Raw genomic sequence first — 10944 nt, 5'->3', positions numbered from 1 at the left:
GACTACTCACTTCATCATGTCTCTAAAATACAAGGAATATGATTCAACATCTCAGAATTTGTACTGAGTAAATCAAAATACACAAATCAATAAATATGAGTATGCTAATAACTCCAAATTAAGATCATTCTATATAAGACAATCGGTAGACTCAATTAGAATTTCTATACTTAATGAAAATTATTAGAAATTCATATTGTATCTGTGTCCTTGTTCCACATAATATCTCGTAATACACTCGTTCAATATCTCGCTATATTAACAGTGCGAATAACATCATTCCATTCTAAATTGGAATGACATGTATTAACAATGTTTTAATTACATATTTTGAACTTTAATTAAATTCATTACGAACATCATTTTGATTATTATTTTTAAATATCATCCTCTCGCATATAACATTTATATACAATATTTAAGGTCACATAAATAATCATAGAATTTTCTGTGATATCCATAAAATATTCAATAACATATCCACATAATAATGAATAAACTTTTTTATTAAATTACTTTTAGCAACTGGGGGGCGTTTGGTAGATAGATCCAAAATTATGATTCTGGATCCTGATTCAGAATCAGTGTTTGTTTATAGTGATTTTGAATCATGATTCAGAATCAGTATTTGGTTTGGATGATTCTAATCATGATTCAGAATCTGATGTGATGTTTTAAACTAGAATCATTCATGATTCTAAAACCACCCCCCTCTTGAATCACCCCTGATTTTGAATCATGATTTCAGAATTTGAACATAAAATCATGAATCATGGTTATGATTCTAGAATCTTGATTAGAATCACTCTGATTTGAATCATCGTACCAAACGAACCCTAGGGGACGTTTGGTTCATGGATTCAGAACTATGATTTAGAACAATTCTCATTTTACGTGTGTTTTTTATGAGAGAAAATACTGTAGCGAACCACGAACTATGATTCGAATCATGGCACGAATCCTCCTTCTAAACGTCCCCTACTCTCTAGACTTTTAATTTTCGCAATTTGTCCGTAAACTTTTAAAATCATTACAGTATGCCCCTTTTTACTATAATTGTGTTAAATGAGTGTTGAAAAAATACATTCGATGAAGAATTTCAACATGTCAATTGAAATATAGCACAAATATTTCAATTCCTCAACTTTTAATCCTTAAATCTAATAAAAAATTTAGACAAATTTAGTAAAATAGGGCATATTGTAATAATTTTATAAGTTTGGGACGCCGGGTTGATTGATTGTTAAAATTAAAAATTTTAAGGGCAATTTGTTAAACTACGTAAATTTAGAGGATAATTGTACTAAAAACCCTTCATATTACACATACTTAGAGATACAAAAAAAAAAAAAAAAAACATACAAACAAAAATCCCAATGATGATTCATTCACTCGATCACTGTTAGTCATAATATGGAGCAAATAAAATGAATTGAAGTGTTTTCTTGAATCAATCAAATAGGATAGTAATTCAGTAGGAAGAATTGAATTTTTCCTGGTTCAATGAAATATGATACAATACCTTTTAATGTATTCTAGTGAGAGCATACACTAATTAAATAAAAATGAAAAAGGTGTAAAGTTTAGTAAGCACGTACATGCATGAAAAATCATATTTTATAAGAGGGTAAAATGAAAAAAATCACAAGTTTTTCGTTGCTATTTGAAAAAAAAATTAGTGGAGGCGGCTGCACTCACTCTGGGTCCATAGTATGTAATGCACGCTCAATTATTAATCTTTAGTTTTTAATTGTTTGATTGGATGGAAAAATCCATTAGGAGAAAAATAAATGTCTTTCTTTATACAAACTAGTTTTGAGTTAGAGATACCTAAATAGTTTTACTATTTACAAAAAAATAAAAAATTCATTAATACAACTATTTAAGGATTTTTGTAATTTATTTTAAAAATTAGTTTTTTTTTTTTAAATTTAGTCGAAAGAATATTTGTTTTTAATTCTAAACATGACCTAGTAGTAGAAAAGATTCATATAACTGTAAAGAGTAATGTTAGAGATACCAACTCAAATCATAACTCTTGTATACATACTAATTGATGTGATATAAGAGTTGTTCTTTTTATATTAGTGAGCGTTTAAAACATTGACATGTCAATTAATGATAAGTGATTACATCAGCTGGCATATAAAAATTAGGATTTAAGTTAATATCCATACCATTATTTAACTGTAAATTAAAAGAAGGTGATTTAGTATAAAAAATACATATAAAAATAATTTTTGAAATAATATGAATTACATAAAAAATAATTAAATAGGGACACATTTGAAGAAATTATTTCAAATCATTGACAAAAGAAAATGTACACATGTAAAAAGAATTACTTTCATAGAAGAAAGTGAGAAAAAAATTTATAAAGCATGCGTAAAAAATTAAAATATAAAAATAGAAAAACATGACAGTCCTATAAAAGAGAGATATGAAACATGACAGTCCAATGCCTAAAAATATTCATGAAAAGCACGCAAAAAAGACATAGAAAAACATTTAAAAAATGGTAAAAAAATGAAGATAAAAAAATAAAAAATAAAAAAATAGGTAAGAAGAAGGATTACACATGACAGTCCTATAAAAGAGAGATATGAAACATAAATATTGTAGAGGCAAAATTTTGTAGTAGAACCGTACCTAGGCCTAGATCATTTTAATGGTGTCCAATCCCTAAAAATATTCATGTATCTCTTATACATACTTTTCATGGAAGTATATACTCTTGTGTTTTTTTTTTTTTTTTTTTTTTTTTTTTTTTTTTTTTTTTTTTCATTTTTTGGAGGTTAGGTATATACTCTTGTATATTTCTAGGAACATGTTTCCCAAGAGAATAATTTGATGCCTCGATCAGTCATGCATAATTTAGTTTCTATCTTAGGTATGACATTTAGGACTTCAGTATATTTATACTACTCAAACTCAATTTAAAATTATGATAAGACATCCATCGAATTTGGTTGATGTATAAATGAATTTGACGCAAGTAAAAGGAAAAACACAATATTAATTATCTACGACAAGATAATATAATAAAAATAAATAAATTAATCAACAAATAACTTATTTATCTAGTTTTAATTGAATGAGTAACACGTGGATGAACTCAATATATTAAAAGGATCTATACGAACATAAATCAAATTATAGCCTTCTAATTTTTTTATATTTATATGGAGATCCCTACATTTTTCTCTCACTATTTTTCAACTGATTTTAGTTTGTTAAACACTTGTTAAGGTTATTTAATGTGATTCAATATAAATATAAATACTTTTTTTTTACCATATTTGATTACTGGGATTATTCATTTGTAAGAATTCAATTTTGAAAGAGATATAATAGATTTCTTGGGATAAATATATTCCCTGAAAAAAAAAAAAACATAATCCTATTATTATTTTATTCAAATTCACATAAGTTCTCTATGGACCTTCGGAACCAACTTCAATGACATGACTTTCGTGCTACTTTAAAATTCCACAATCACCTGGGCCTTTGAGATCAGTCATGGAGACGATTTTGGTTTGGTCTTACAATTTTAATGGTAGCTTAATTCGTTAATTTGAGTTTTTAATTTAAATTGAGATGTAATTTTTATGTGAGAATTTTTTACTGTAGTAAAAGAATTAAATGTGTCTGTTTTTTAAAATTTTTTACTGTAATAAAACTCAAATTTTAAATTTTAATCGGTAAAATGAGCTTTAACCATGACTTTTGTATCTTCTTGTCTTTTATTTTTTATTATTATTTATTTTGATAGAATTGTCTTTTATCTGTTGCTGCAAGGAAAATTTTGTAGATCCACCTATCAGGAACAAAGCAATTAATTATGGATTATATGTAGTTTAACTTTTTTTTTTTTTTGCTTGAAAATATATATGTATTTTAACTTGGGTTCATAAAAAGCGGTTCTTATTGGGTTTTTTGGTGGGTAAAAACAGTTTTATTAAGAACTTATGTGAAAGGATAAAACCAACTGTAGATTAACCTCCAATCTCGTATTATTATTATTATTTCATTAAAAATTTAAGACCCAACAAGTGAATTTACTCTCAATAACCCAATAGATTAAAACAATAAATTAAATAAAATAAAAATTGCACATTAAATTCCAGGTCTCTTCTCTCTCCCATCTCCCCATCTGTGTTTCTCTCTCTTGCTTCTACGTTTTCCCTTTTCATAATTCCAGTTTAGGGCTATACCAATATACCAATTACAAACATATATGTACATAATAATATTCATATATGTGTGTATTTAACTCTTCTCTCTCTTGATCAATATTAAAAAAGAAAAAAAAATATTGAAAAAAGAGAAAAAAATGGGAAAAAAATTCAGAGAGAGAGAGAAAAATAGAAAAACAAAAATCAACATTTAACACACAAGGCCGAGGACCCCCTTTTCCCTCTCTCTCTGTCTCTCTCTCAATCCCTTCTCTTCTGCGTCTCTCTTCCAATGCAAACCTACGGTGATCCTCTGCGAGTAATCCCACCCTAACTCCCGTAAACCCTCTCGATCTCTCTCTCACTATGTCCCGTGAAGCCTCGCCGCCTCCGATCCCCGGCGACCCCGGCCCCAACCCCCAGAACGGCACCGCCGCCGAGCCACAGACCGACGCCCCGCCGCCGGGGCCTCCCCTGTCGCGGAGCAACCGGCCGTCGCGCGCGTGCACCATCCGCGCCGCCGCGCGGCTCTACGCGGCCTCGCAGCCGGCGACCGAGCAGCGCAAGGCCAAGGCGGCGCCCAGGAAGAAGGACCAGAGGAATCGGCGGAGGGAGGACGGCGACGCCGGCGACGACGCCGGCGATGTGTCGCCGCTTGGACAGCACCAATGCAGCGCCAGCAGCAAGATCGTGACGCCGCTGGTTTCGCCTCCGCCGCCGTCGCAATTGCCGCGGTGGACTCTCCGGTCGATGTGGGAGCTGGCCTCGGTGCTCAATTTTTTGCATGTGAGAGAACTCGGAGCTTCGATCTCTAGGTTTTAATGTCCGTGGTTTCTAGGGCTTAGCGGTGGTTTCTTTTTTTGCACTTGCAGGTTTTCCGGCCGCTCTTGAATATCTCGGCGGAGTTCACGGCGGAGGAGTTCGAAACGGCCTTGATCACGCCCAATGACACTCTCAGCGACATTCACATCCCTCTGTTAAAGGTCGTTGCTTTCTCTTTTGTTTCTGTTTCAGTTGAACTCCATTGAAGCTTTTCTAGAAAGTTTACTTCTTTTGATCAAATGTGGACCTCTCAGTCGTTGCTTAAGCTGTTTTAGCTCTCATTGGAGTTCAATTACATCTTTGATTTACGTTAGTACAAATGCAAAAGTTTGTGACTTTGCAGTTCCAATGGTGCAAGTTTATGTTTTTGGAATGATTGAAGTGCAAAAGCAAGTTTATTGTTCATTCTGTTCCCTTTTTTATCACAAGTAAAAAGTTGAAATGTTTCTTTATTGCATTTTTGCTTAAGTGTTTGAATTCCTTTATATGTGGAAACATATGTATTATCTACAAAAGGATTTTTCTTTCCTCTGATTTCTTTTGTTTTGTATTCCTATGCCTCATAAGCTCTATGGAACATAGATTTTGATTATATGCATCCGAGATTGCGCCAATGTTGTTGATAGATTCTTGTGGCAACCGTGAAATTTAAACTCGTTAATGCTCACGCTGCCACATATTTTGATGGTTTATTTATACGTATGCTGCTAAAGCTGCCTTTGCCCATAATTTTGCTTCATTTTTCCTCAGGCTATTCCTCCTGTTACACGAATGGCACTTACACGCGATTCTTGGGTTACAGTTTTATGCAGAAAGTTGAGAGACTGGTGGCATTGGGTAATTTCGCTCATACATTGATGCTTTGAAAATACTGTAGTTGTGTGGTTCGATTGAATCACCTTTTTTAGTTGTGCTAAACTTGGACTTGGGTATGTATATGCAGGTAGCAGTTGGTGATCTACCCATTGTTGCTTCCCATGGGTGAGTATCATAAATTTTGGGATTGTGCAAATCTGTGTTTTTCTAAATTCCTAATTTGTCCACTCATGGTAATATGCTAGGGCGGAGGTTGAAACATATAAGACACTTGATCCTGGGGTTCGCGTGGTCATCTTGAAAGCACTTTGTGACATTCGTGTCGAGGTACTTTCATATACTAAATTACTCGTAGAAATTTATTTTGTTTGTGTTATCTTGAATTCCAATATTTGTGAGTGCGATACTCACCCAATTTTTATATAAAAGTTAATTTGGATTTTTCTCTTGTAGAAAGTTTTTATGACCATTATGGTAATAGGTTCTTAACTTGGTTATTTGTTATTTCTTTCTTCATGTTAATTCAAATAAAACTTTAATTGTCATATGAACCAGGTTCATTTTTATATTACTTACTAAATTAGCTTGCTGCATTTTTTTTGGCTGTAATGATCAGCAAGATTGAATATGAGTGATATTTTGCAGCAAGAGGACATCAGGAACTATATTGACAACTCACTTAAACATGGTGCTCAACTTTCAACATTTCGTAAAGAACGAGTTGGGGGTGACTCGCATGGTATTTCATATTGGTAATATAATATTTCTCAACAAACAGTCTAACGAGTGCAGTTTTCTTTTCTATTTGTTTCACCATAGTTATACATGTTTTATGGTCCTTACTTGAAAATCTTTAGTTGGTTGTATATGATTTCAGTATAGGTCAACGTTGGTTGATATGTGTCTTATTCACTAGTTGCTTGTGGTTGCTGCAGGTACGAAGATGACTCAATTGTCGGTCACCGACTTTATAGGGAGATACGGAAATTTGAGATCAAGAGAGCGAAATCAAAGGGTTCTCATATCCCTCTTAATGCAACATATGAATGGGAAACGGTTGCAACCAATTTTGATGAATTTCAAGATGTTTCTGTAAGTTGTTAATAACTGTCTTTGCATGTGTATGTCCTTAGTTAGATGTAGTCTTTAGAAAGATAAATTATCTATGTCAGTTGTATTATTTTTTGTTTTGATATCATGTCTCCTATTTGTTAACGTAGACAGATTTGAGATTTCAATAGTCTGGTTTCCCTTAGGTTAAAAGTGAAAAAAAAAAGAAAAGAAAAGATGTTTAGTGTTCTTTTAAATGTGCATGTGTATGCATATATGTAATGTGTATTCTCCTTCTCTCTTTCTTTCTTTCTTTCTTTTGTTTTTCCTCCCTTTTTCTAGTATCAGTTGTAGAAAAATGGAAATATTGATCTTTTAAGAGCAATGTGCATGTTCCGATATGACAATTGAAGATTTTGTAGCAATTCTATATCGGGCATTGTTCTTTACACTTCTGCATGTCACATGTTTATGGCTTCTGTAAAGTATTTGGCTTGAAAAATGTTTGATTTTGGAAATTGCTGACAAAGATAATTTTTCTTTTCCCTTCTATGTTGTCTTTGTATGTAATGGATTCAGAAGAAATTCTTATTTGTTGCCGCTTGCCAGATCCTCTTTTTTCCCTGCTGTTGCTCTTTTTTTTTTTTTTTTTTTAAATAAACACTTTGTTTGCTGTCACAGGAGAAACTTTTCACAAGTAAAAATAGAACAGAGTGTTCACTCGGGAAAAAGTTGAAGATTGACATGCTTCCCGAGATTGAGAAGGAACATAAGGTACCTAAAAGTGTTTTCTGGCGAGAATCTCTCATACTTTCTGTTTTTGTTATTGTTTTTCCCTCATCAATGTTTTTTAGTGGACTAAGTTGTATAATTTTCCGGGGCGGAAAGGACTTTCATGTTATTTTTGCTGTGATTGGGGTGATAAACGGCTATTCAATTTTATTTGAACAGAGGAAAGAGAGATTGCTGAAGAAGCAACATAGACAGGCTCTTCTTCTTGATAATTTTTACAATGTGGATGGGCTTGCTCCAGGGCGCTCCCTTCGAGATAGAAAACCTGTCACCTATACTTTTGGTAAGCGCAACAGAGGTTAACCTATTCATTTTGTTCGTGGGCAATACCACTTTTTAAGGTGGATAATCAATCTGGTTATATTTTTTATTTGATCTATGAAGATGGGTAAAATATGCAATTCTGGCGTTGGGGAGTTAATGCAAATAATTTGAGCTCATGTTCTTTTAATTTCATTTGACTCCAATTCTCTTTGGAGGCTAGAGGTTGCCCCAGATATATGTTGGTTGTGACTATGAGGCTGAGCCGCGTATGGAATTTCCTTTTGAAGTTCTTTTCAATAAACTATTTGATTTTTCTTGACGTTGCAGCTTTATTTTTCCCTCTTCTTTCTTTCTCTACATATTTGATCAATTTTATACCATTGCTTTGTGTAGATGCTCTGTGCGTATGTCCTTTTCTATTTTCTCGATAAAAGCTATCGTCCTTTTCAAGATTAATCTATTTATTTTCTCGTCCATAAGCCTTCATATTATGTGGGTGGTTCTCCACAGATTATTGGTGCATCAAGATTTTTTGATCTGATGAATGTGTTTTACAGAAATTCTTCTTGTGTTTGTGGTTTTTAATTGATAAATTATCGAAGCCCTTAATGATTTTTCACAGCCAACAACCGGGACCTTACTGAACTTCATGAGAGGTCCCTTAGATGAACAGGGGATTTAAATTGGATGATTTTTTTTCCCCAATAAATTAACTTAAGATACGTAATGAAATATTTTTTAGCTGGATATTTTTATATTTAGGTAATAACTGATGAACTGTTGGGTGATCATGCAGCAGGAAGGTGTTATGGTGGATGTTTATCTACCCGATGTCTCATTTAATTGTATATATGATCTGATTGTTCTCAAAATGACATTGCAGATGATTATGATCGATCCATCAATGAGGCCATCAAAATAACCAAGTATGGAAATAACAACTGTTTATGTATCCTTATCAGCTTTCTCTAGCAGGATCTTCTTTGGACTAGTAACTATTGTTGACAAATTGTTATTTTTCTGTTCAGACGGAAGCAGCCATCTCCAGAGTCTTTACTCAAAAGAGAAGGAGCTTCAAAACCTGATGGATTCTCTAATGGCAGATGGAGTGGTCCTTCATATGGTCAACATGTCGGTTTTAGTGCTTTGTCTCCCAAATCACCTGATTTTGATGATGCTTATGAAGATGATAAATCGGATCCATTGGATAGAAGGTCTGGTCCTTCTATCCTTTTTCTCCTTTTTCGTTAAGTTTCCAATTCCTTGATATCTAAAAGCTCTATTATTAATTATTACACTTTGACATGCAGCAATCGGCGTAAGCAGAGGCCTCAACGGTATTCCGAAAGAGACTTTGTAGATGCAGTTTCAGAGAATGAAGCAGATTTTGACAGCGATGATGACATAGTAGGAGAGGCTATATACGATGAGGAATATTTGAGGCAGCGTAAACAGAGAAGAAAATTTTCCAGTAGCTCTGAAGGAGATGAGGAGTATCATTGGGATGATGAAAATGCTGAAGAGGAAGAAGAGGAGGAAGAAGAAGAGGACTTAAGTATGAGTGAGGATAGTGATGAGCCCCAGAAGTTTAAGAAATTGCGAGGCCGTACTAGGAGGGAAACTAAGTTGAGGTCTGTTGATGAGCTTCAATCAGGTCTAAGACGGAGTAAGAGATCCACCAGAAACCGAATCAATTACCGGCAGTACGAGCTGTCAGATTCAGAAGGGGAGTCTATGAAACATGAAAAGCCAAATGCATCAGATGAACAACCAAATGCATCAGATGAACCGTCAGAAGATGCAAGCGAGAACGCAGAGTTTTCAATGGGAAGCCAAGAGTCTGATGGTAATGATGATGACCAGGAGATGAAAGATAGTCAGCCTGTTGAAGGTTATCCCAAGACAGTAGAGAAAGAAGAGCAAAACCCACCTCCTGAAAAATCAAATAGCCTGGGCCAAGATGAAATTGAAGGAATGCAGAAAAGGCGTTTTCTTGATCTAAATGAGATCGCCACTGGTGACCTAAATGAGATTGCCCCTGGTGACCTAAATGAGGTTGCCCCTGGTTCAAGCTTCAACGATGTTCCAAATACAATAATGAAAGATGAGGATACCGATGATTTCTGAAACTTTCCACTCTGCTGGAAGGTGAGGGCTGTTTTCACGAGCATCCATAAGTGTATGATATTAAAATTTTTAAATTTTGTGATAAGCCCATGGGAAGCAGTTATGGTCAGAGTATTTCCATGGCGTAATTTAAGCAACTACCTTGGTGCATGATCTGCAGCCGGGGAGCAACATGATGCGGAGAGTTACTTAGAATTAGGTAGTCATTTTTTAGTATTGTCGAGATTCAAAAACAAACTTGCAAAAGATGAATGGGAATTTGTTGGGAGTTCGTTAGTTCATCAGATCAATGTACAATAACCTTCAACTAATATTGTAACTGAAAAATCTGGCTTTAGATGTTCAAGCCTCCCTAGCATCACTTTCAACTCTTATGTTCATGAATCATCTGCTCCTGCTCATTTGGGTTGGTCGGTTCTGTTGATAAATTCATCGGGTCGAAAACTGTCTTTTTTATTTTTTTATTACTGTAACAATACCATGACCATCCTCCCACAGAAGGTAACTAATTTTTTATCTGCTCATTTTGGCTTCAACTCCCTTAAAATTGCCCGATTCTGATTTTCCTCCCGCGAGGGATTGAATGTTTCCATTTCACCAGGCAACCAAGTTTGAATTATGTTCCCATCAACTTTCTTATTATTTGTTTGCTTATAGATCAGAGTAGTGTTAGTGCCGTATATTGTTCTTCTCATTTTCACGTCTTATGAAAATGTAATACCGTGGTGCATATGTGAACATGTGATACTGAGTTTTTCACTAGAGGGATGTGTTTTAAAATACTGACATCCGAGCCAATCTTTTGGGCACTTGGTCCTATCACAATATACGTGTTATTTTTGTTCCATGTGGCGTAGCCATGGCAAATTTCAAATGTCGACTCGATACTTTGTTTTAG

General features: G+C 34.1%; 1 protein-coding gene across 1 annotated transcript; it reads left to right on the top strand.

Annotated features, from left to right (window-relative positions):
- The first annotated feature begins 4323 nt into the window (after positions 1–4323).
- LOC21392303 (DDT domain-containing protein DDR4) lies at positions 4324–10564 on the top strand. Its single transcript, XM_024167047.1, has 12 exons — positions 4324–4961; positions 5048–5158; positions 5748–5834; positions 5941–5978; positions 6059–6140; positions 6459–6565; positions 6749–6905; positions 7545–7637; positions 7815–7938; positions 8803–8845; positions 8948–9133; positions 9230–10564. Exons 1-12 carry the CDS (start codon positions 4542–4544, stop codon positions 10044–10046), a joined length of 2265 nt encoding a protein of 754 aa, XP_024022815.1. The 5' UTR covers positions 4324–4541; the 3' UTR covers positions 10047–10564.
- Positions 10565–10944: the final 380 nt, after the last annotated feature.

Source organism: Morus notabilis, unplaced genomic scaffold, assembly GCF_000414095.1.
Source record: "Morus notabilis unplaced genomic scaffold, ASM41409v2 Scaffold1169, whole genome shotgun sequence".
NCBI classification, from domain to species: Eukaryota; Viridiplantae; Streptophyta; class Magnoliopsida; order Rosales; family Moraceae; genus Morus; species Morus notabilis.
The sequence above is the reverse complement of the archived record's forward strand: the minus strand, read 5'-3'. Positions and strand labels throughout refer to the sequence as shown.